A 26,688-nucleotide genomic window follows, 5' to 3' on the forward strand; every position below is an offset into this window, starting at 1 on the left:
AATTTTTTACTCCGGATTTGGGGATGTTACAGGTTCTATAATCACACGTGCTACACTTCTAATTAGTTTCTGGGGTTATGCTCTACAAATGGACGCTTATATTCTAAACCCCATACCAACTAATAAGGTTGAGAAAACACCATTCAAAATGTGGAAAGGGAATCGTCCCTCTCTTGCACGAATCAATGTATGTGGTTGTGAGGTTTTCGTTCATCGAGAAGCGCTAGACAAACTTGAACCCATATCCGAAAGGTGTTACTTCATTGGTTATCCCAAATAATCTTTTTTATACTTACTTACAAGTCTATTGAGAACAAAATCTTTATTGCTCGTAGGGTAGTCTTGCGTGAGAGAGAACTGATATCTCAAGAAAACAGTGGGAGCCAAATTAATCTTGATGTGATTCGAGAAAAAACCAATGAAGAACCTGAAGTTGACACTAGACCTCAACAAGAGATTGAACAAATTGTTCAGGAATCTAATATACTTCCACCTCCACCTCATAGATATGATATAAAATGTAGTCAACCTGAGTTTTACGGATTCCATATTACTCCAGAGGATGACAACCTGTTAGGCGATAATGAGCCGCACAACTATCAGAAATCCATGATGTGCCTAGAGGATGCAAAATGGAAAGAGACGATGAACAGTGAGATTTAGTCCATGTAAGATAACCAAGTATGGAACTTGGTTGATCATACACCTAGTCTTAAAACCATTGGATGTAGATGGGTCTTCAAGAAGAAAACTGACATGGATGGGAACATCCAAACTTATAAAGCTCGATTGGTCGTGAAAGGTTATTCTCAGACTCAAGGAATTGATTATGAGAAAACCTTATCTCCAGTAGCTATGATTAAGTCTATTAGGATACTACTTGCCATATCTGCATTTCATTATTATGAAATATGGAAAATGGATGTAAAAACTGCTTTCCTTAACGGGAAACTGACCGAGGATGTTTACATGGCTCAACCAGAAGGTTTTGTACAGTCCAAGTCTCCTAATATTGTATGTAAGCTTTATAAGTCTTTTTATGGACTTAAACAAGCACCTCGCAGGTGGAACATCTGTTTTGATGAGAAAAATCAAAGAGTTTGGTTTCTCGCAAAATGAAGATGAACATTGTGTGTATGTTAGATCTAGTGGAGAGTAGTTGTCTTTCTTGTCTTGTATGTTGATGACATTCTACTCATAGGAAACTCCATTCCAACACTTAATGGTGTAAAAGCATGACTTGGGAAGAGTTTCGCTATAAAGCACTTGGGGAAAGTCGCCTACATACTTGGTTTTAAGATCTATATGGATAGATCTAGGTGTCTAAGAAGACTTTACCAAAACACTTACTTAGATAAAATCTTGAAGAAATACAAGATGAGAGAATCTAAGAAGGGATTTGTACCTGTGCAACGGTTTTGATTAATAACCAATGTCCCAATACTAATGAAGAACTTGACGGTGTGAGTCGAGTCCCATATGCTTCTGCTATAGGATCGATCATGTACGCTATGATATGTGTAAGGCCAGACGTCTCATACGCCGTTAGTATGATGAGTCGTTATCAGGCCAATCCTGGTGAAAGTCATTGAACTGCAGTCAAGATGTAACATCCCCGAAATTCAAGACCAAAAATTTCATTTTTGAATAAGTTATTATAAAACCAACAGTATAAAAACATTCATAATAACATCCCATGTCAAAACCAAAGTGTCAATAATCAAAACATGTTATCATAAAACAATATCAAAGTGTGATCCCAAAGATCTCATGTGCGGAAAACATAGTGTGATGCGTTGCGATCGAGCCGACTCCTTTCCTTTGAAAACGAAGTACCTGAAACCAAAACTGAAAACCGTAAGCACGAAGCTTAGTGAGTTCCCTCTTCATACCACATCCCATACAATCACAAACTGTCAGGCATACCGGGGTGCCCGACCTACCCCATATCGGGCATATCTGGGTGCCCGACCTACCTTGATGAGCATATCGGGGTGCTCAACCTACCCCTGTTAGGCATACCGGGGTGCCTAACCTACCCCTGTCAGACATACTGGGGTGTCCGACCTACCCCTCCGGTTTATCTCAATCGGTTACGGGGACTATTTAACCCCTACCACTACCACATAATAACATAACATAAACATACTATCGGGCATACCGGGGTGCCCGACCTACCCCTTTGGTCCTTTCGAGCGGATACGGGGACTATTCCCCCTACTACCACTATCACATGACATCATACCATACTAGCACATAAAACATAACAGATAGTGGCATACCAGACAATTATCACAAAGTCAATCATCTAACAAACAACTCCTACTAGTGGGTCGGTATTGTGGCCTTAGACCCACTTCTACTGGAAGGTAACTCACCTTACACTGCTGAAGTCCATTGTAGGAAGTCCTTAGCTGCTGTCCTGGCAACTCCTTGGGCTATCAATACCAAAACATCACCCAATTAGCAATTGGGTTCCAAACCATGATCCATAATCCTTACTTGGGGTAAAATGACCATTTTACCCCTGGCCCAACAAGACCCATAACTAAGGCCCAAGCATAAAACCAATAAGGTCCAAAACTCCAAAATCCATAAGAGCCCATTAATGGCCCAATTTTCCAAATTGGACCCCAACCCTTACATGGGACTACCCTCTAGCATCCATTCCGTACTTCATAACCATCTAAGGGTCAACCTTGGTCAAAGTCAACGTCAAAGTCATCATTCTGGTCAGAGTCAACATCCTGTTTGACTCAACTCGTCGAGGTGTTCCATCAAGTCGTCGAGTTCTTGATCCATGAAACTCTGGAAATCTCGATCCTACTCGTCGAGTTCTTTCATGAACTCGTCGAGTTCCCCTTCAAACAGAGTCGGGACATTTCACCCACAACTCGTCGAGTCCCTCCTTGAACTCGTCGAGTTCCTCAATCTTCATAACTCAAAACCATGGCCAACTCGATGAGTCATCTCCTAGACTCAACAAGTTTACTAAGTAACAGCAAAGGTTGGGGGACCATGACCCAACTCGCCGATTTGTATGAACAACTCGTCGAGTCCCCCATAGCCTATATCCATTAAGTCACTTTCCGTTGGGCTCAGTGCATCAAATCCATAGATCTGGTCTGCTAGAGTCGATATATCACGTAAAGTTACTAACTTTACGTCCTTGCATGAGTTATTTAGCTCAAAAGGCCCAAAAAGGTGGTTCACAAGTTGCATGGGACTCCCATGGCCATAAAGTTGGCACCTTTATGCCATGGAGTCCCTCAAAGGCTATAGATCCGAAGTCATGACTCCAATACATGTTTTCATCCATGAATGGTTCCAAAACAAGCTACTAAAAGCCCTAAACTCCTCCATGAAGAGATCTAGCAAGTGCATTGTCAAGGTATAGACTTTATACCTTAATATGGCTGCCTTAACAGAAAAACCCCTGGATCCAAAGCTTCTTCCTTCAACCAAGCACCTCCAAGTTCAACTCCTTCAAGAATTTACCAAAGAATCACTCTTTTTTCATTCCTACACACTCAAGAGGGCTCAAGCTCACGAATTAGGGTTAGTTGGACTAAGGGGGCGATGAGGGAGGCCACAATGAGGTGTTAAGGTCCTTAAATAGGGTGCAAACCCCGAAAACTAGGGTTTCACTCTGGCAGTCCTACTCGTCGAGTTGGGGCTCCACAACTCGTCGAGTAGGTTTCTTAACCCGCGTCCCATTTCTACTCGACGAGTTTGGTGCCTCTAACTCGTCGAGTCCCTTTGCAAAAATGAGAATTCTTATTTAAAATACCTACCAGGAACCAGACGTTACACAGGAGAATTCTGAAGTATCTCAAGAGGACTAAAGATATGTTCTTAGTTTATGGTGGTAAAGATGATCTGATGGAGATTAGTGCCCATAGCCATAACTAGCCCGGTAGTATTACTGTAAATAGCAGTGCCCTTTTGGATTACACGCAAGAACAAAATGAAGCAAATCTGAAAAGATATTTATTTGAGATACTTGTTTTGTTAATTAATTAATAGTTTAATTAATTAATAGTAAATAAATGGAATATGGAATATTCCAGAATTATTTTAAGTTATTAAGTAATTATCATTATATTTGGTAATTATCTTTAGGGTTTCAAATCACCTCCCTATAAATAGAGGGCTCCAAATCCGGTTTTGATACATTTGAAAATACCTCTCAGTTGTCAAAGTTCAAAATTCTCAAAACCCTAAAGAATCCCAAATTGTCGTTCTCATGTCATGGCCTATTGATCTTCAGGTTGTGGTCGAAGAACATAATTGCGATTTCAATTATGTTTGAAGCTAGTAGTTCGAGGGTTGCTTGGATCTGTTTCTTGTTTGTCTCTTGGGTGCGATTTCAGAAGATGAACTCTCCTTTGGGTTCTCTGGTCCATTCAACTGGCTTGTCAAAAGAACAAACCTACAAAGAGATCAAAGGTATGTTTTTTTGTTCTGTTGAGTTCTAATTAGTTGCATAGATTAGTTGAGTTTAGATCCATATGTTTCGAGTATTAGATCAAATTGTTTGTTGTTTCCGTTGTCATTATGTTTGTTCTAATGAGGCTCGAAACCCATCAACATGATCACCAAATCATTTGTCTTTTCAAAAAAATATGTGTTCCTCCAGTCTCCCATTTTCATGCAAAAAAGATCAATAAGAGATATGTCCTATTCTTCAAGATCCTATTTTGTTTGGTAAATGGAAAGCCATGTCCTCAGAATACCACATTTAGCAAAAGGTTTATCATCAATACAACTCATGTTATGCAAAGCATTAATGAAAGAGGACCAAAGAGAGCCCTTTAGATTTTTTAGCTTCCACCACTATTTAGCGAGAATAATGATGTAAACGGACCTAAGGTACCTGACTCCAAGCCCTCATTTGTTCTTAGGTTTAGTAATCATATCCTAGGCTACCCAATGAATATTCCTTTTGTTTTCAAGACCTCCTTAAAGGAAATTTCTTCTAATACCCTCCAACAACTCAATAATCTTTTTAGGATCTTTGAACATCGAGAAATAATAAGAGGAAGGCTACCCAACAGAGACTTGAAAAGAGTGACCCTCCCTCCAAAAGAGAGATTATTCGCTTTCTAGAAGATAAATTAGATATGAATTTAACCAGAATGAGATTCGAATTTCTAGCAAGCTTCATGTTGGCTCCAATAGGGAGGCCAAGATAAATGAAAGGGAAGGTCGCATGCTCACAATGCAAAATGGATGCAAGCCGATCAATCTCACCGTTGTCAACTCTGATTCGAAAAACTTTGCTTTTGGTGAGATTAACTTTCAAATCAGAGGCACAGTAGAAGCATCTAAAAATCCTATTGAGATTAATAAAGTTGATTTTGGACCAAGCACCAATTAATATGACGTCACATGTATACATAATTTAGGACAAGGACCATTATGATGTAAAGAAATACCATGAAAAAAAGTGATGAGCATAAGCTTCTATCACCGGGGTCTTAGACCTTCCATAGAAATAATGAAAAGGAATGGGGTAAAAAATCATATTGCCTAACATCTCTTTTGATATCAAACTCCTTCGTAGCAGAACCATTAACCAAAATAGAAGCTCTACCAGAAGAAAGACACCATTTTATCTAATTTCATCGTTTATGACCAAACCACATTTTCTCCAATATAGAGTCTAGAAAACTCCAATTAAGAGAATCAAAGACCTTTTCAAAACCGGCTTTGAAAATAAGAATTTGCTTCTTTCTTTTCTTAGCCCAAACGCAAATTTCAATAATAACAAGAGGAACATCTAAAGTGATTTTACCTTAAACATAAGTCCGTTGTTCTTGACTAATAATTTTACCCAAGACCTTCTTAAGCCTTAAAGCAATCAATTTTGAAAGCATTTTGTACAGACACCCAATAAGGTAAATCGATCATATGTGAACTAGCAAGCTTTTTAAGCTTCTTTTTTTAAGCTTAGGCCTGACCATCTCTGGTTCACAAAATTTTAAAGACAAAGAACTTCCAAACTTCATCCATTATGTGAACCGAATCAGTCACCCAATCACCCTCGATATTGAGACGTTAATCCTACTACTTTTTTTATGACACTTAATAATACACGAAAGAACTTACTATTTTCATCTCCTTCCACCTCCCACTTGATTCTCGCTTTTTGTTTAAGAATTAAGATCCGTTCTTCCAATTGATTCAATTTCAGTGATTCTTCTCTTCCTGTTTCAGGGGACGGAAGAGGTTGATCTTTAGCTAATATAAGTGGCCTCAGGACAGACTTCCTACAGTCGATATTTTTAGACCAAGAATCAATCACAATTTCCTCAAGCCCGTCTACGAGAAACCAATAGTTCAAAACTTTAAATGGAATAGGCCCAAAATCAATACTCTCGCTATTCAAAACGATTGGGTTGTGGTCCAAGTATAGCCACAGAAGAATCGTAATAGAAGCAAAGCCTAATTAGCAAGAAACAAATCATATGCAAAAACCCTGTCGGTTTTTCTGAAACTTCTATGGACTCATCCAAGTGAATTTCCGTCCCTTATGTTAAACTCAAAAATCTTAGCATCACGTATGAAAGCTAAACAAACGAGAAGCCACTCCTGCAATTTTTAGGGCAGATGTCTATGGAAAGCTAAATGTTTAAAAGTTGACTTTGTAGAGATCAAAAGTTGACTTTGTAGAGGTCAGGTGGTTCCCATCACTCCTTTCAATTAACTTTGTCTGGTTATGTTAAAGTACATGAAGTGCCAAGTTGTTATTGTTAAAAAATAAGGTTCATAAAACATGGAGTTTTTGCTTGAAATGTCTACTATCTGATTAGCTTGAAAAACCACATGCATACATTCATCTTATCAGAATGTGTATTTCATTCATTAATGTTTTATATTATTCAAAGATATTCATGATTGGAAAACATATTCAAGTGATATGCATTGCTCATTCATTTGTTGTTTCTCTATTTTCACGAGAGTAAGGAATTAGATCCTATGAAATTTAGTCTTTAAAACTAGAGTTAATTCTATATATGTATAATATGCAAAGGACTTTGTGGCTGTTTACAAAATTCATGTTACATCTCAAACTGCAATGGAATATTTGGGTATGTTTTAAAAATATAATGTTTTTATTAAGATGAAAATAGAAATATAAATCATATAGAAAGTTTGATGAAATTTTGTAATATAAAAACTAACTAATTATATTACTCTATTGACATCATTTATGTACACATCCAACTAAGCACATTTCAAACCGGTTTTTTAAAACCTATCGAAGAAAACCAAACCAAATATTTGAGAGTTGATTTTTGCAAAACATGTTATGTTAAAACCGAACTGGTTGTTATTAAAAGTCTTTTTTTATTATCCGTAACCGGTTTTTTTTGGTTTTTTTTCTCAGTTTTTAAAAAAACTCAAACCAGATCAGTTTTGTTAAAAGAAAAAAACAATTTAATCAAATTTCACTTCAAAAAAAACTAAATCGGTTATAACCGAACAAGTTTAAAGAAAAATGATTTTTTTAAAAACCGAAACCAGTTTTAAACCGAAATTTATGCACCTTTAAATCAGAAAAAGAACACTTTCCCAATTAAAAAATTCAATGAGGACGTGGTTATATTTGTTTTACTACCATATCCCCTACAACCTAAACTCCTAAAGATGACTATACATTTTATACCAAAAGAAAACTAATTATCCGTTGGAATGTGGCAGTACTATTTGCCGAAATAACATAAATAGCCACCGCCGCATTGAAATCATCATACATACTTATAAAGCTAGCATTTTTTCTTGAATCTCATTCATTTGAAACCCCCTTTTTTAACTTCCTCAAACCACATTCATTTGAAACCCCCTTTTTTAACTAATGCAACTCAAAAGTTTTCTTAATTATGATTTAACACTCAAAAGTTTTATAACTTATATTATGTTTAATTAGCATTTAGTGAAAAGTTTACTATAAAAATGCCAATCTTTTGTGTCTTTTATGTTATATAAAATCTTACATGTAAGAAGGCTTTAAAGATATTGTGATTCAAAAGTTTTCATATAGTTGAAGCATTCACGATCCAAATATGATGATTTGAAAAAATGGGTTATGTCGCATCGATGGTAATTGTAATATGATTTTTTCTTTCAACCAAAACAAATGAAGCTTTTCTATTCTTTGTTTATATTCAGTTTCTCATTTAATCTTTATATGTGATTTATGTGTATTACTCAATCTTGAATGTGACTCTCCAAACATCAATGTTTTGCTTGGAATATCTTTCTGATTCTTCTTTTTCAAGAAAAATGTTTTGATTGCAGGTTAGTGAAGAATTGTCATCAAGGTTCTATGGTTGAATGGTGTTAAATGAAGAAAGAAGATTCATAAAATGGATATAGGTTTTTTTGTTTGAGCCAAGTTGACGAATGTTAGTTTTTTCTTTTGATTTAAATGTATGTTTACGTAACATCTTTATTTATATATTCAACCACTCAATGCTCTTATTTATTTGATTGTAGTTTTTCTATTTTGATTATGTTTATTTTCTATTATTTTTTTGTTGTGTTATCCTACACAACATATTTAAAAGACAATATTTAAAAGATAACATAATTTTGAACATTTGATATGTAATTATGATAGAATTATCATGATAGGTTTTTCATATGAAAGTAATTTATCCATATTACTACGACAAGAATTACATATGACATTTACGAATATATATATATATATATATATATATATATATATATATATATATATATATATATATATATTATATGTGATTTGTTTAACATGTATATGAACCTATGTATGTTATAAATTTATAGTTAAATATATTTATGTTTAATAATTGAAGGGAATAAAATGATGCATCAAAACCAATTATTTACACGAATATAATAATAATAATAATAATAATAATAATAATAATAATAATAATAATAATATGAAACTCACACTACAACTCAAGAGTTTTCTAATCATACATACTTATAAAGCTAGCATTTTTCCTTGAACCTCATGCATTTGAAACCCCCATAAAAATTTGCAAACACCTCATGCATTTGAAACCTCCTATTTTAATGAATACCACTCAAAAGTCTCTTAATAATGATTAACAATTCAAAGGTTTTATAACTTATATAATATATTTAATAAACAATTAATGGATACTCTACTATAAAAATGTCAATCTTTTTTAGTAGACACACAAATACAAATCACATACAAAATTCACAAAGAAAACAAGTTTAAAGTTTTTTGTGTTGGTTTGAGGGCTTTGAAAATTTTTTCGAGCCATGTTATTATGTTGAAGTTTTTAATTTGTAAGTTTGTTATATACTAATTCTTTTTTGTATTTTCTTGATTTAAGTATTCTTTTAAGAATATCATTGTATGTTGTGGTTGAAATTTTAATGTAAATTAGATTAGATTCATGTTATCGATCATATGTTATGGAAGGTGATATATATAATATTTAATTAACTATTGTATACATGTTTGTATGTTCATGTTGCTTCAAAACAATAATTAATTAAAAATAATGGATATGTCATATTATCCATATTATCCATGTAAGTCTTTTTTAAAATACAAATTGTCTATCTTATCACTTTATATTTTAGTATATGTTTAACATTTTAATTATAATAATAAGTGCTTTTTAAAAGTTTATTTCACTTATTAATAATAATAAGTGGTTTTAAAATTAATAAGCAATAATTATAAATAATAAAATCAAATTACATGGATATGTCATATTATCCATGCAAGTCTCTTTTGAAAAGCAAATTGTCTATATTATCACTTTATTATTTAGTGTATGTTTCACATTTTAATAATAATATTAAGTGTTTCTTAAAAGTCTTCTTTAACTTATTATTAAGAATTAGTGGTTTAAAATTAATGAATAACAATTTTAAATGATAATAACATCAAATTATAAATTACATTTAGCTATAAATAAATTGTATTTTAAATGAACATCATTATTGAAATTAGAAAATGATCGCATAAGTAAAAATATAATTAATCAATAATAATAATTGTTAAAAATAATACTAAATAGATAATTATATTTGATTCTATTAATGAGGAATATGAGTTGATGTCAATGAATATTATTGTTCAAAATAATTGAGATTATATATATATATATATATATATATATATATATATATATATATATATATATATATATATAATTAGTGTAAAAATATTATCTCAAAGTTAATGTCAATAACATGATCATTTTAAACATATATTTTTCAATATTTTAACAATATATTTTTAATCTTCGCTGTGCAACGCGCGGGAATTCGTCTAGTTTATGTATATTTATTAGTTACAACTCAAAAGTTTTTAACTTATGATTATTAATTAGTAATCACTAATAACTTTTTATTTTCCTTTCTTTTATAAGGTTGTGAAGTTTTGCTCATTAAAAACATTGATGTATTTGAAGAGATTTGTGATTTAAATATAAAGAGTTAATATAAATGTTATAATAGATGTTTTAGTGTTTTTATGTTATTAAAAGTTATAGTGTTTATTTTTCATATTTTTTATTATTCGTTGTATATATATCTTTTTTAATACAAATGTTATAATAGATGTTTTTCTATTTTTATGTTACTAAAAGTTGCAGTTCATATTTTTGTTCATACGTTTTGTTACCCGTTATATTATCATTCATTTGATATATAATTTACACAATTTTAAACAGTTTATAAAATTATCAAATAATTGTATATATCACAATGACTTAAAAATTAAACTATAATGTTTAATAAAACTAATATGTTAACTATATGTTTGTTTTACTAGTAACATTGTTGTTTCAAAGTAGAAATATTAAATAATATTTTGGTAAAAGTTATTATTTTAACTATATAATTCTATTCTCGCACAACGCGCGTGGATTCGCCTAGTATTGCACTATTGCTATGCGCAGACACACCACTATTTGTATATAATAGATATTAAAAGGGATAATGACTTAAAAGGGTAATATATTTTTCGATTTGTACACATTTGGTCACTGAGTTTTTTTTTCGTCCATATTTACCCCTTCAACTTGTTAAACTGTATACATTCAGTCCTTATGACCGACTACTCCAGGTTAGCCGGTAAAAATGACTTAATAGGGTAATATATTTCTCACTTTGTACACATTTAGTCCTTTATATTTTTGTAGACATTTAGTCCTTTATATTTGTGTACACATTTAGTCCTTTTTTTTTTTGCAAACTAAGTCATTTTTTTTTACTCATTCAGTACTTATGAAAGATTTTTTAGTTTTTTCTCACGAAATCTTACGTGGGACATTCATTAATGAGGTGTATGGGGCTTTTGATGCTTATATCCATCGCGATCTCGACTACTTGGTTGCTTAGGTCATGTGTTCTGAACGTCATAACTTCTTCATATGATCTTGGATTTTAACGATCTTTATATCCATGCGTTCGTATTTTAGTCTACTACAACTTTCATTTAGATTACTCCCATTAAAAAATAATATATTTTTACTTACGATTTTTATATCCATACGCGGTGGCGGATTTAGTATGGTCCCGGTGTTGTCGGTGGAAAATTTTTCGCTTTATTTTTTATGTTTATACCTATTTTCCATGTATCGGCAACACCTACTATGTATTACTGCGTCTTCCCCTGTCCATACGTTTTTTATGAATGCATGTATGTATGTTTTTTTTTATAAAATCGTTAGTAAAAATATATTACATTTTAACGGGAGTAATCTTAATGAAAGTTGTAGTAGACTCAAAAAATGAACACGTGGATAAAGATCCTTAAAATCTGATATCGTATGAAGAAGTTACGATGTTCAAAATACAAGACCTAAGCCAAACCACAAGACTTCCGCAACCAAGCAGTCGAGATCGCATTGGACATAAGCATCAACAACCCCAAGCACCTCATCAATGATTGTCTCACGTAAGATGTCTTGGAAAAAACCTAAATAAATCATTCATAAGTACTGAATGAGTACAAAAAAGGACTTATTTTGAAACAAAAAAAAATGTTAAGGACTAAATATGTACAAAAATATTAAGGACTAAATGTGTACAAAATGAAAAATATATTGCCCTATCAAGTCATTTTTCCCGCCTAACCTGGAGTAACAGGTCATAATGACTGAATGTGTACAGTTTAACAAGTTTAAGGGGTAAATGTGGATGAAAAAAAAAACTCAGTGACCAAATGTGTACAAATCGAATAATATGTTACCCTTTTAAGTCATTATCCCATATTAAAATTAACGAAAGAAAATGGTAAAAGAAATACAACATACTCAAACAGTCAAATGTAACATCCGAACCATTCACACTTATTGCTTCCAACGCTTAATGCATGATCAGATTGATTGCTGAATCCGCGACCAACAATCATCGACAAATTTACATGTTGAAATATAAGACGAACCATTCACACTCAATGCTTCCTCAGCACCTTCCTTTAACCTTTTTACTTTCTCTCTCATTGCTTTTCCTTCTTCGCCCTCTATCAAACACCTCACCATCTTCTCTACCTCCTCCCTCCCGACCACTTTCTTCGTCGGCAACACCTCCGGCCTCACCGCCACCTTCAGCTCCTCCGTCAGCATCGTCGCATTCATCCTCTGTTCAGCATACAATGCCCATGCTATCATCGGTACTCCACTGCTAATGCTCTCTAACGTTGAGTTCCATCCACAGTGCGTCAGAAACCCCCCAACCGATGTGTGGCTCAAAATCTCTACCTGTGGGGCCCATGAACGCACAACAAAACCCATTTTCTTGGTTCGAGTCAAGAACCCTTCTGGAAGATACTCGGGTTCACCATTTGGTTCACCGGAATGACCGGATTTGAAAAAAGACCCTTCTTTATCATATCCAGCAGGTGGCCGGACCACCCAAATAAATCGTTGTTGGCTCAGCTCCAATCCCCAAGCCAGCTCTATAATTTGCTCGGCTGATAACGTTCCGCCGCTTCCAAAAGACACGTATATGACTGACCTTTCCGGCTGTTCGTCAAGCCATTCAATCAACTCACTCTTCAAGCCGAACGGTTCGTATTTTTTGGCTATTGGACCAACTGTGAAAACCGGTTTGATTTTTACGATGGAACGCAAAATCTTGTTATTTCTGAGAGCGTGAAGAGATTGCGGTTCCAGATTTTCCCATGTGTTTATTAACATGCCATCTGCCAAAGTCACACCAATTGCTTGGTTTAGGTAAACTCGATAGTCTTCATCGTCCCGATCTAGCATTGGATCCACAACTTCCTCCGGCCGGACCGGTTTACAACTCGATATATCAAACGGCTCTGTCTGGTCAACATATTGACCTGCCACTTTCTTATCTAGCACCGGGGAGTAAGTGAACAGTCCCGTGAACCATGCGTTACCAGTGTTGAATACAAACTTAGGCATCCCAAATTCTTCTGCGATAACCCAAGATTCTGTTGAAAAGATATCGGCGACAAAGACGTCCGGACGAGGGTCCATGGAGGATATGGTGGTACGGATGGTGGGTATTGTTTCCCGCATCATGGCGCAAATCTTTGTGACGACTTTGGCATCTGGAGAAACGACTGAAGAGATGTTTGCAGCAGGTATTTGGATGACCGGAAAGTGGATATCGGCGGTGAAGGGAGTGAGGAGTTGGGATTGGGTTGTTGGGGTGGTGGTGGTGACGGAGAGGATGGTGACTTGGAGGTTCTGGTGGGTGATGAGACGGCGGCCAAGTAATAATGTTGGAACTAAATGACCGACGCCGGGACTGCATAGTATTGCTACGTGAAGTGTTTTGGGAGGCATGGTGAAAGGGCGAAGAAGTGAAATGATTAATGCGTTTTGTGGTAGTTTCTTTTTGTGTTTTTGTGTATTTATGATGAATGAAAAAATTATACTTTTTTAATGTATTATTGAGTCCTAACTACTACGAAAAACTCCAATCTCAAACTATAAAAAAAAGACTAAAACGTTTTCTTTGACAATAAAATACATGTCCTATTCAACCACACATTAAAAATAGGGATAATGACTTAAAAGGGTAATCTATTTTTCGTTTTGTACGTATTTAGTCATTGATTTTTTTTGTCCATATTTTCCCATTGAACTTGTTTAACCGTTCAAAAAACATCCTTAAAACCTTCAATAGTAGGTTTAGCCGATTTCCAGCGTATTTGACTGCTCCGACAAAGCTCCGGTCATCTTCTCCGGCGAACATGATTTTTCCGGCGAACTCAAGAACTCAGGCATGTTCTCTCCTTATGTCTCTTTGTTAGATCTAAACAAATTTCGAACATAAACCCATTTGGGTGTTCGATTTTCAAACTCAAGAACTCAAACCCAAAAATCAATTCTTCATCTTCAGATTCTTCTGTTCAAACTCAAAAACACACATCACAAGTTCTCACTATAGAAACGATTTTTTAAATGTTAGATGATAACACGAACTCAAATCTTCAAAAATCGAACATGAAATCATTTCTGGGGTATTAACACAAATTATATATATTCCAGATTCAAGTTCATCTTCAAGCTCGATTTCTGGGTTTGAAAACCATAACTCGAGTTCATCTTAAAGCTCATCAGACCTTCAAGAACACAAACAAAAAAAGATTTATGCCGATTTTTAGATCTGATGAAGAATAAGAACACAAATATGATGAAGAACACGAACACAAACCCAAAAGTCATCTTCATCTGTTCAAGAACATACAAACACTCATGATTCTCGATTTCTTATATGAACTTGATTTCATATTCGAGTTCAGTGTGTTCTTGAACAAAATTTTCGAGCTTCAAACTTTTCACATGAACACTTCTAGATTTGGTTTTTGGAAGGAAGATGAACACACTTCTGGATTTGTTTTTTGGATTTGAAAAACGATTTCGGTAGAATCTAAGGACCTGGAAATCGGAAAAAAAAAACTATAACTCAAAAACATAATTTCGGTTGAAGATCTTTTGATTTCTGGGAAGAAAACGAAAACACACACATCGATGAACTCATTTTTTCTGATCTACTTGTTCTTGGAGATGGTCAGATTTGAGTTGAAGTGGGTGAAGGATTTATGGGTTTATGATTTTGGGTCGAAGGGTTTTAAGGGATGAACATGATTGTGTATGTGTTTTCTGATCTAACAAACCCACACATACACACCGATTGAAGGGTTGGAGAATTTTTGTTCAGATCTAACAAACATACACACTCACACACAAATCTGAAAACATTTTTGATGAACTTATTTTTCAGATCTAGTTGTTCTTGAAGATGTTCAATTTGGGTTGAAGAATTTCTTGAGAAAATGAAAGAACCCCTTTCATACTTAACATTATTATCACTCCAAATTATATCAAAACATGCTACATGCATATTCATAAATAATATTTTACATTGATAATTTAATTACAAAAGACTGGATACAAACCGACGATTTAGACTATTACAAAGTGTTATATATTACATAACTACCCAGGATATTATAGTTTTATACATACATGAGTACTAAATACAAAAGTAATAGTTTTAACTATTCAAAATCTTATATCAGTATATAACTATATTGGATGCTTATTACCTGCAATTGTTAAACACTAAGAGGGGTAAGCGGTAACGCTTAGTGAGTTCAATAATAGATACAATATAACGTTATGTCATATATATATATATATATATATATATATATATATATATATATATATATATATATATATATATATATCAACATGACAGAACAAAGGGGGACAAAGAACAACAAAGGAAGATGAGTATCATATGACATGTTTTCCATATCAACAAATAATCTGATTCAAAGATTTACAATCAATGAGACATAACAATTTCAATACTTGATATACATCAATAAGACTTTTGCCCATATGGCATGGAAAAATAACCAATTTCTGAATAAACATTTTGCTAGCACTTTACAGGCTATTCAGCCCTACCTAGCCTTCTGCCAATGCCAAAGGAATGCTTAATCATTCACTTCATGGTCAAAGGCTACATACCAATACCCAAGTGATGCTTAACCATTCACTTCAAGTCAAAGGTATAGCTCCGTTAGTATTCCGTTAGTATACAAGTCATGCTTTACATAGCCAAAGGTATAAAAACCAGAATAACACAGGAAAGCACATTGAACATATAACACATAACATACAATTCTTCCTCTATATTGAACTCACCGAGAAATAATTGATTGATAAAATGATAATTTGGGCAGCACTTCGCCTCTAAATATGACTTTCTTTGACGAAACCGGGGATGTTTTCTTAAAAACCGGGCTTCACGCGGGAAGAGTTTCGTCTCGAAAAACTCTTTTCTCGGGATCTTCAGGCTCTCCGGGGCTTGCTTATGATGCTATGATAGTATTTTAGGGTTAGGGGTATTTATTGCAACTTAAAGGAAAGCATAGGGTAAGAGAAGTGAAAATTGTAAACAAAAATCGGCTGCCATTGTTTGCTATTTATAGGGGACTGAAACACGAATTACGCTGGGCGTAAATCCTTATGTACGCGGGGCATACTGCCCTGATAATCTCTTTGTTGGGCGTACACTCCATTACGCGGGGTGTAATGCATTGCGGCTCAGTACGCTGGGTGTACACCGAGTACGATGCGCGTAGCGTGATGCATGGCATCAGACGTGTCGAACCTGTGTGACACGTGTCGTATGCGAAGAAGGTGTTAACGTGGCCGGCTCCGGATCACAAACATGAGTACGTTGGGCGTACTTATGTACGTGGGGCGTACACTGATTTTCTAAACTTCTAAAATCCATATATTTTGCATACGAGCTCCGTTTTTTACGTTCTTTATATCAACGCGTAGGTGAGATGATACTCTACAACTTTCGTTTAGACTCCGTCGGCTAGTTTTGAATTAATTTTTTTTAAGTTATATTTTTAACAGGTCGGGACAGGAAAAGTCCGTTAAAAAATCATAACTTCTTCATCCGACGTCCGTTTTCGACTGTCTTTTTACCGTTGTACTACTATTGACGAGACCTTCGATTTTCGTTTAGGTCGTGTCGACTAAAACTCACTCGATCTTTATTTCGAGTTTTTAGTTGTATACTGCTATACCGAAACTTAGAAAAATCATAACTTCCTCATACGAAGTCAGATTTGGACGTTCTTTTTATGAAAATTCTCGGTTTAACGTATACTACGACTTTTATTTAGATCACTAAAGCTGAAAAGTAGTTTATCAAAAACTCACTTTTAACGTCATATGACATCGTGCCGGTTCTGTCGCGAAAATTTAAGGAGTCATAACTTCTTCGTTATAACTCAGATTTCGATGAGGTTTTCGCCTAAATGTTTCTAACGAGTTTCTTTACAACTTTAGATAATATAATTTTACTTATTTTCAACTTTATATTTTCGTTAATTTCAATAGCTGACATTTGATTGGAATCTCATAAGATTTCCCATCACTTTCTAAACGATTCTAAACATAGTTTTATTTCAATTCTAGTAAAAACTATCTGTTAGAACTCAATGCTCAAAATCACATAATATTTCATAATATTATTCAATTTTAAATTATAAAAACACGATAATTGAACGTGTATGTTACAAATACCTCCTCCTTTTGAGGATATCGTCCCCGAAATCACATCGATTTAAATAACTGGGGATATTTCGTTCTTATTTCATTCTTACTTTCCCAAGTATAATTTGGGCCTCTTCTACATATCTTACTTTATTATCCAATTTCACTTCGGATAACAGGGCTATTTCATCATATATGCTTAAACATTTACACAGATAAGTTACATGAAACACATCATGAATACCTGCCAAATCTTCCAGCAATTTCAATCGGTATGTTTGCTTACCGATTCTATGGATGATTTTGAAAGGTCCAACAAATCTAGGACTCAGTTTTCCTTTCTTCCCAAATCGCATAATGCCTTTCCATGGGGATACCTTTAGCATTACGAATTCATCCACTTGGAGTTCTATGGGTCGTCTTCTCTTTATTGCATAGGACTTCTGTCGATCCTGGGCCGCTTTCATTCATTCTCGTACAATTTGAATCTTGTCAGTGGTGTCTTGAATCATTTCAGGACCACCAAGAACTTTTTGTCTTACATCACGTCAACATAATGGAGTACGACACTTACGCCTATATAGTGCTTTATATACCTTCAGTATATTTTCTACTGTTTGGATTGTTCTCTCCTTCTGACCATCTGTTTGGGGATGATAAGCTATGCTGAGAGTGAAACGAGATCTCAATTCACATTGCATACTTGCCCAAGAGTGAGAAGTGAAGCTACTATCACGATCGGAAGTAATCTTTAGCGGCACACCATGTCTCGCAACAGTTTCATCCAAGTATACTTGTACACATTTCTCCATTGGAGTTTCTGGAATTTCGTATGGCTTTTGGTGCTCTGCTTTGACTTGTTAAACAAACTCTTGGAATTCTTAATTGATGGTGATGCACAAACTTGCACTCTCTTCTCATTGCAGATTCTTGCTCCTTCTTAAATTTGGGTTTATAGACTCAACTCAAGATAAGGTCTTTACTTTTTTTTTATAACAACAACTCGAATGGTCATATTCTAATGACCATATATTTCATAACGTAAAAGACACACAACAAAACAAACTCTTGTCTCTATTAATCTAATATTATCACGGAAGAAATCTTCCTTCATATTTTAATGTGATATAATATCTTCATAATAGGTAGCATTTCTAGTTAATGGTTTCTTAATCCTTTAATGAAGGCAGTTATACTTTTATTGACTACCTCGACCATTTCCTTCTTCAATCTTCCGACTAAAATTTCGTCGCTACACAAGACATGGTTCTCTGAACCAATCAATTCACTTTGCAGATCTATATTAGTCGGGCTCGATTCTTTACGACCACTAAGGTCTGAATGAAAATCATTTTCTTAGTCATCACCGAAACGAAGGTAATGACATACTCGAACAAAAATGGAATTAATTTCTACTTTCTTGGTAACCTTGTGACTTTCCGTGTTCTAAGTGTGAGTCATGTGCTTCCAGTAGTATAGGCCTCTACTACTATTCATACCTACTCATGCTCGTCCCAAGTATTGTCTCGCAGTTCCCAAGTCACCATTCAAAAGTTTTTATAAAGAAAATTTTCACACCTGAGTGAGTTCAAACAAGTACGCACAACAATTTCTCCTAGACTCAACTAGGGATTTCACGTTTCTATCAAACATATCTTGGATTTCTTAAATTCACCTTCTAGAATTCTTTTTACGCATAAGCTCGATCTAGCATATCCAAATATTTTTCTTAGGTCGATAGGAATTTCACTTCCAAATTCTTCATATAAACTCTTTCTCGGCTAGTGTTTACTTTACAAGACACACTATACCAGAATTTACTCTAGTAGTGTGGAGACAAATGATATCCAACTATCTGTATCATCTTCTAACTCATGCAAGTCACCATGCACATTTATTCATTTCATTATCCTTTCATGACATCTTCATTCCTTTATATGAGAAAAATTTTCTTCTCATGGTTGTATCTTTTAAGTCTACTTCATAAGAGTCTATCCTAGAAAGTCCGCATTATAGCTGCATCTCAGCAAGCTCTTACTAGCTTCAACTTGGTTCTCTGTCATTCCTAACTACAACGTCTCTTATTATACAATACTATGGTTGTAATGCTTCTTCAACTATATACTCTACCTTACTCTGACTAGTAAGTCATTCAGCCTTTTACAACCATCCTAATCATGTATGTTAAACTCGGCTTAACACATAATGGAACTTCCATAAGGATGTGATAGAAGTCAATCGTCACTCAGTATTATTAAATACTAAGTCTGAACATTACATATCATCTCTTATCATAGTACTCGAACTGCATACTACATCACAATGTTGGGCAAGGTCTTAGCCTATTGAGTCTGAAAACTTTGTTAGACTTTCCTTTGATCTTCATTGAATTCTTCTAAATCTTGCATAACATCAATTTCGATATTGTCGAAGTATTTATCACCATCTTCAGTTCTTCTAACTATGTAAGCAATCATTGCTTCAATCTGGTCAGCGGTGGAACAACTTCATGGATTACACCAAAATATTCATCTCATCTGAATGTACTTTAAACACACAGCTCCCCCTTTCAAAGGTGTTATTATTTCGTCAAACATAGTTTGAATGTACAATACCACTCTATAGGTATTAATATACTATTTACGGTATCACTTGATAGGTTTTTATTTTACGATATCCGTCGATCGTTTATTTATGAAGTTATCGATGTCAACTATCGTAAGTCTTCTTATTACTTTGAAAAGTTTCATGCCGAGAATGATATCAAAGTTGGGCAAGGAGATAGGGATCAGGTTAACAAGAAAATTTATATCCTTTTATTTCTATGACACAATCTCTATAGATTTTATCAGCAAGTATTGATTCACTTCCCGCGGTATGAAATGGTTGAACGAGTGTATTGTAAGCAATTTGAAAAGAAAGCGCAAATTCATGAGATACAAAAGAATATGAGGAACCAGAATCAAATAAGATGTGAACAGGTCTAGAATTGACAAGAAATGTACCGGTCACAACATTCAGGTCCTCGCGTTCCTCCTCTGCGATAATCTGATATGCATGGCCTTTAGCTTTTGGCACCTCCTCCTTTTTAGTTGAAGTACTGATCGGTTGTTGAACGGAAGCTTGACTTCCCACCATCTGGCTAAAAAGAGTAGGACATAAATGCTTTCTGTGGCTAGTAGCACCACAAGCATAGCATGTAACATTCTTCCTCGGGAAAACGGGCTTCACGTGACCCTATTCTCCGCATCCATAGCAAATCACTAGTCCTTTTCTGTTCTTCATTAACCCTGGTGATTCTTTCCACATTTTCGACACGATGGTGACTGAAGAGAAAAGATTGTGACCTACCGCGGTCACGAAAGGTATTATGAGATTGTACTTGTCTGCTAGAATCAGATCGAGCAGATTGAGCCGATGGAATAGAGGAAACAGAAATAGTTCTATCGACACGTGGATGCTTCGAAAGAGTGACACCACGTATCTCCAAGTCGTGCTCGCGCTTTCAGGTATTTTATTTATCTTCTAGCACATATTAGCATATAAGGCCTCTACCTTAAAATATGCTAGTGCACACTATAGCAAGCGAGGTATTCAACCTAAATCATGCTAGGCACACATCGTACCATCATTACATAGCAATTCAAGTTTAAGCCTAGAAATCCTTACCATTCCTAGTTCGCTTAAACTAATGCTCTAAATTTTTTTAAGTAGCTTAATACTTTAAAATATTAAGATTTATAATTATTTAATACTCCACTTAATTCTTTCCTATAGTTTGTATCCATATACTCCTAATGAATCCGTTCATATATTGAACTTCCGACGGTTTAAGTCTAAATACCAATCCGTGGTATTTAGTTCACTTAAACTACTGCTCTGATACCATGATTGAAAGAACCCCTTTCATACTTAACATTATTATCACTCCAAATTATATCAAAACATGCTACATGCATATTCATAAATAATATTTTACATTGATAATTTGATTACAAAAGACTGGATACAAACCGACTATTTAGACCATTACAAAGTGTTATATATTACATAACTACCCAGGATATTATAGTTTTATACATACATGAGTACTAAATACAAAAGTAAAAGTTTTAACTATTCAAAATCTTCTATCAGTATGTAACTATACTGGATGCTTATTACCTGCAATTGTTAAACACTGAGAGGGGTAAGCGGTGACGCTTAGTGAGTTTAATAATAGATACAATATAACGTTATGCCATATATATATATATATATATATATATATATATATATATATCAACATGATAGAACAAAGGGGAACAAAGAACAACAAAGGCAGATGAGTATCATATGACATGCTTTCCATATCAACAAATAATATGATTCAAAGATTTACAATCAATGAGACATAACAATTTCAATACTTGATATACATCAATAAGACTTTTGCCCATATGGCATGGAAAAATAACCAATTTCTGAATAAACATTTTGCTAGCACTTTACAAGCTGTTCAGCCCTACCTAGCCTTCTGCCAATGTCAAAGGAATGCTTAATCATTCACTTCATGGTCAAAGGCTACATACCAATACCCAAGTGATGCTTAACCATTCACTTAAAGTCAAAGGTATAACTTCGTTAGTATTCCGTTAGTATACAAGTCATGCTTTACATAGCCAAATGTATAAAAACCAGAATAACATAGGAAAGCACATTGAACATATAACACATAACATACAATTCTTCCTATATATTGAACTCACCGAGAAATAATTGATTGATAAAATGATAATTTGGGCAGCACTTCGCCTCTAAATATGACTTTCTTTGACGAAACAGGGGATGTTTTCTCAAAAAACCGGGCTTCACGTGGGCAATGTTTCGTCTCAAAAAACTATTTTCTCGGGATCTTCGGGCTCTCCGGGGCTTGCTTATGATGCTAGGATAGTCTTTTAGGGTTAGGGGTATTTATTGCAACTTAAACGAAAGCATAGGGTAAGAGAAGTGAAAATTATAAACAAAAATCGGATGCCTTCGTTTTCTATTTATAGGGGATTGAAACACGAATTACGTTGGGCGTAAATCCTTATGTACGCGGGGCGTACTGCCCTGATAATCTCTTCGCTGGGCGTACACTCCATTACGCGGGGCGTAATGCATTGCGGCTCAGTACGCTGGGCGTACACCGAGTACGCTGCACGTAGCATGATGCGTGGCATCATACGTGTCGAACCTGCGTGACACGTGTCGTATGCGAAGAAGGTGTTGACGTGGCCGGCTCCGGATCACAAACATGAGTACGTTGGGCGTACTTATGTACGCGGGGCGTACACTGATTTTCTAAACTTCTAAAATCCATATCTTTTGCATACGAGCTCCGTTTTTGACGTTCTTTATATCCACGCGTAGGTGAGATGATACTCTACAACTTTCGTTTATAGGTTGTGTCGGCTAAAACTCACTCAATCTTTATTTTGACTTTTTAGCTGTATACTGCTATACCAAAACTTAGAAAAATCATAACTTCCTCACACGAAGTCAGATTTGGACGTTCTTTTTATGAAAATTCTCGGTTTAACGAATACTACGATTTTTATTTAAATCAACAAAGCTAAAAAATAGGTTATCAAAAACTCACTTTTTACGTCATATGGCGGCGTGCCGGTTCTGTCGCGAAACTTTAAGGAGTCATAACTTATTCGTTATAACTCAGATTTCGATGAGGTTTTCGCCTAAATGTTTCTAACGAGATTCTTTACAACTTTCAATAATATAACTTTACTTATTTTCAACTTTATGTTTTCATTAGTTTCAATAGCTGACATTTGCTTGGAATCTCATAAGATTTTCATCATTTTCTGAACGATTCTAAACATAGTTTTACTTCAATTCTAGTAAAAACTATATGTTAGAACTCAACGCTCAAAATCACATAATATTTCATAATATTATTCACTTTTAAATTACAAAAACACGATAACTGAACGTGTATGTTACAGAAAAACACATGAATCTAGGTGTTTTTTATTTATGTATGTGTTTTTTGGTGTTTTTGGTTGGAGACACGCCGGAAAAGATGACCGAAGTCTCACCGGAAATCATAATCATAAATCGAGGAAGTGTACGGTCACGCCTTCGCCTTCCCGCGATCATCCGAAGTACCTGAAACAATAATCGATAAATGTAAGCTCGAAGGCTTAGTGAGTTACCCCCAAAATACCAACGCCATATAAATATAACCATATCATATAAACATATAAGCAAACAGCATGCATAATGAGCCAACAGTCTGACTGGACCGCCTTTCGGGCCTTCAGTCTATCTGGACCGCTCTCCGAGCCTTTAGCACGTCTGGACCGCCTCGCAGGGCCTACAGCCTATCCGGACTGCTCGTCGGGCCTTCGGTCTAACTGACATGCCTTCCTGGGCCTGTAGTCCATCCGGACCGCCCTGAGTATCTTGGACTACAACACGAAGCAGGACCTGCCTCAACCCATTCCACAAACCAACAACATGTGCACATACATATCATACGCTAGCTAGCAAGTACAGATAGTCATACAGATCTAACAGATCACTAATCATGGCAACCATCCTATAACCAGGATATCGATCTAACCGATCACTAACATATCATCATCCTAGCTACTAGGATGTAAATCAATAAGCATATCACACAACAAACTCAGATACAAATCCGATAAGGGCCGACATTGGTGCCTTAGACCCTGTTGATATAGTAAAGAGAACTCACCTCGCAATGTCCATCTCAACTGATGAATCGAACTCCCGAATCGCCGTCTCACCAAAATCCCGAACTATCCAAAATAACGAATATTAAATTAATAAATGGGAATACTAATCTTGACTAAGAGTCCACATAGTCCATTTCGCATTTTTCTCTAATTTGGGCCAAGGCCGAATATCAAATTCGCTATCCAAAAGTCCATATACATAAGCCCATTAATGGCCCAATTTTCCCAATTGGGCCCTACTCCCTAATTGGGCCTTATTCTAAAAACCATTACCAAAACTGTCCAAAACATCATTGCTCAGAAAGTCCAGCAAGGCCCATGTCAAACTGGCCCAACCCCGAAGCCCAAAATGTCAAAAGCCCAACAGAGGGCGTGCGCGGGGCGTACTCCTCTGGTACGCTGGGCGTACTCCATTTGCGTTGACCACCATCGGGGTGGTTGACTCAGTATGTTGGGCGTACAAAAATTACGTGGGGCGTACGCGAGGTTTTGCCAAAACTCTAATAAGTGCTTAATGGCTTAAGCACTTAAGTCCAAACTTCAGATCCATTGACCAATATGCCTAGGAATCATAAAGTCTCAAACTTTATCACTTTGGACGTCCATAAAGTTCTTAACACATGGTCTTAATCCATTAAGACCTTCCTACTCCATGCATGAGACACATTTAGCTATTGTGACATCATTTTTATCACTTAGGACCTCTTCAAGGTTCTGAAAGGACAACTTATTTCATTAAAATCATATCATGCACCAACTTGGGGACTTTAGGACAAGAAATGGTTCCTTAAAGCTAAAATGGCAAGATCTATATCATACAAGCATAAAGTTTGAAGCTTTTTACCTTCTAGAGCTTCTAGGGCACCAAACAACTTCGGATCTACAAGCTTGTTCTCCTTCTCTAACTCCTTGATGCAACACCTTCTTCTCCAACTACTCAAAATACACTCTATAAGCTGACACACTCAAGGAAAAGATTAGGGTTTGGGGATAACGGCTCTAAACAGTGGAGGATGAGGTAAGGGAGGGTTATGAGCTCATAAGGTTGTTTATATAGCACTCAAACCCTAAATATTAGGGTTTCCACCTGACGTGAGTACGCCCAGCCTACTAGGGCGCGCCTAGTACGCTCAGCGTACCTTATGTACGCTTAGCGTACTCTCTTGACCCCAAAGTTGCAACTTTAGACCTTAGGCTTCTCATGGGTCGACTCTTCTTACCCCAGGGACTACAAATGACAAAATAATAATAGAAGAGAGGATTCGGAAATACCTGTAAAATCTCGGGATGTTACAATTCTCCCCCACTTGACTTAGACTTCGTCCTCGAAGTCTGCGGTGGTAAACAGATCCGGGTAATGCTCCCGCATTTCAGACTCTGGCTCCCATGTCCACTCAGATCCCCTCCGATGTCACAACTACACCTTTACCAGAGATATCTCCTTGTTGCGTAGAACCTTTACCTTCCTTTCCAAAATAGCCACCGGCTGTTCCACATAGTTTAGGCGCTGGTCAACCTGAACGTCATCCAATGACACTATCGCCTCCTCGTCCAATATGCACTTCCGCAACTGGGAAATATGGAAAGTGTTGTGTATCTGACGGAGCTCCTCCAGAAGATCCAGTCTGTATGCAATCTTGCCAACCCTGGCAACAACCCGAAATGGTCCAATGTATCGGGGACCCAACTTTCCCCTCTTTCTTAAGCGAATCACACCCGTCCAGGGTGAAACCTTCAGTAATACCATGTCGCCTACCCGGAACTCCAAATCAGATCGGCATCTGTCGGCGTAACTCTTCTGCCAACTCTAAGCGGTCTGTAATCGATGTGTAATCTGCTGAATCTACTCGGTATTTTGCAAGACTACCTCTGTCTGTCCCATCACTCTGTGACCAACCTCACCCCAACAGACCGGGGTACGACATCTCCGCCCGTACAACAGCTCAAAAGGTGGGGCGCCAATGCTGGAATGATAGTTGTTGTTGTAGGCGAACTCTGCAAGAGGTAGGTGGGAATCCCAGCTCCCACCAAAATCGATGACACAAGCCCTCATCATTTCCTCGAGGCTCTGTATGGTCCGCTCACTCTGGTCATCGGTCTGCGGATGGTAAGTTGTGCTAAAGTGCAGCCGCGTGCCCAGTTCCTCGTGGAACTTCTTCCAGAAACGGGAGGTGAACCTAACATCACAATCGGAAACAATAGAGACCAGAACTCCGTGGCGAGCAACGATCTCGTGGAAATACACGTCAGCCAGCTTCTCGGCCGATGAGCTCTCCCGTATGGCCAGGAAATTGGCACTCTTGGTCAATCGATCCACGATGACCCATATAGCATCAAATCCCTTCGCCGTCCTCGGTAACTTGGTAATGAAGTCCATACTCCATCGTGAT

The 26,688-nt window shown here is 35.9% G+C and overlaps 1 protein-coding gene across 1 annotated transcript; it reads right to left on the reverse strand.

Annotated features, from left to right (window-relative positions):
• Positions 1-12,336: 12,336 nt before the first annotated feature.
• Positions 12,337-13,808, reverse strand: LOC145156786 (anthocyanidin 3-O-glucosyltransferase 5-like). Its single transcript, XM_079076035.1, has one exon. It carries the CDS (start codon positions 13,806-13,808, stop codon positions 12,366-12,368), a length of 1,443 nt encoding a protein of 480 aa, XP_078932161.1. The 3' UTR covers positions 12,337-12,365.
• Positions 13,809-26,688: the final 12,880 nt, after the last annotated feature.

Source organism: Lactuca virosa, chromosome 2 (genome assembly GCF_052849685.1).
Source record: "Lactuca virosa cultivar CGN04683 chromosome 2, Lactuca_virosa_CGN04683_v6, whole genome shotgun sequence".
NCBI lineage: Eukaryota > Viridiplantae > Streptophyta > Magnoliopsida > Asterales > Asteraceae > Lactuca > Lactuca virosa.

What these genes read in the sequence shown, in the direction of transcription:
- LOC145156786 (XM_079076035.1), bottom strand. Translation starts at nt 13,808, where the DNA reads ATGCCTCCCAAAACACTTCACGTAGCAATACTATGCAGTCCCGGCGTC.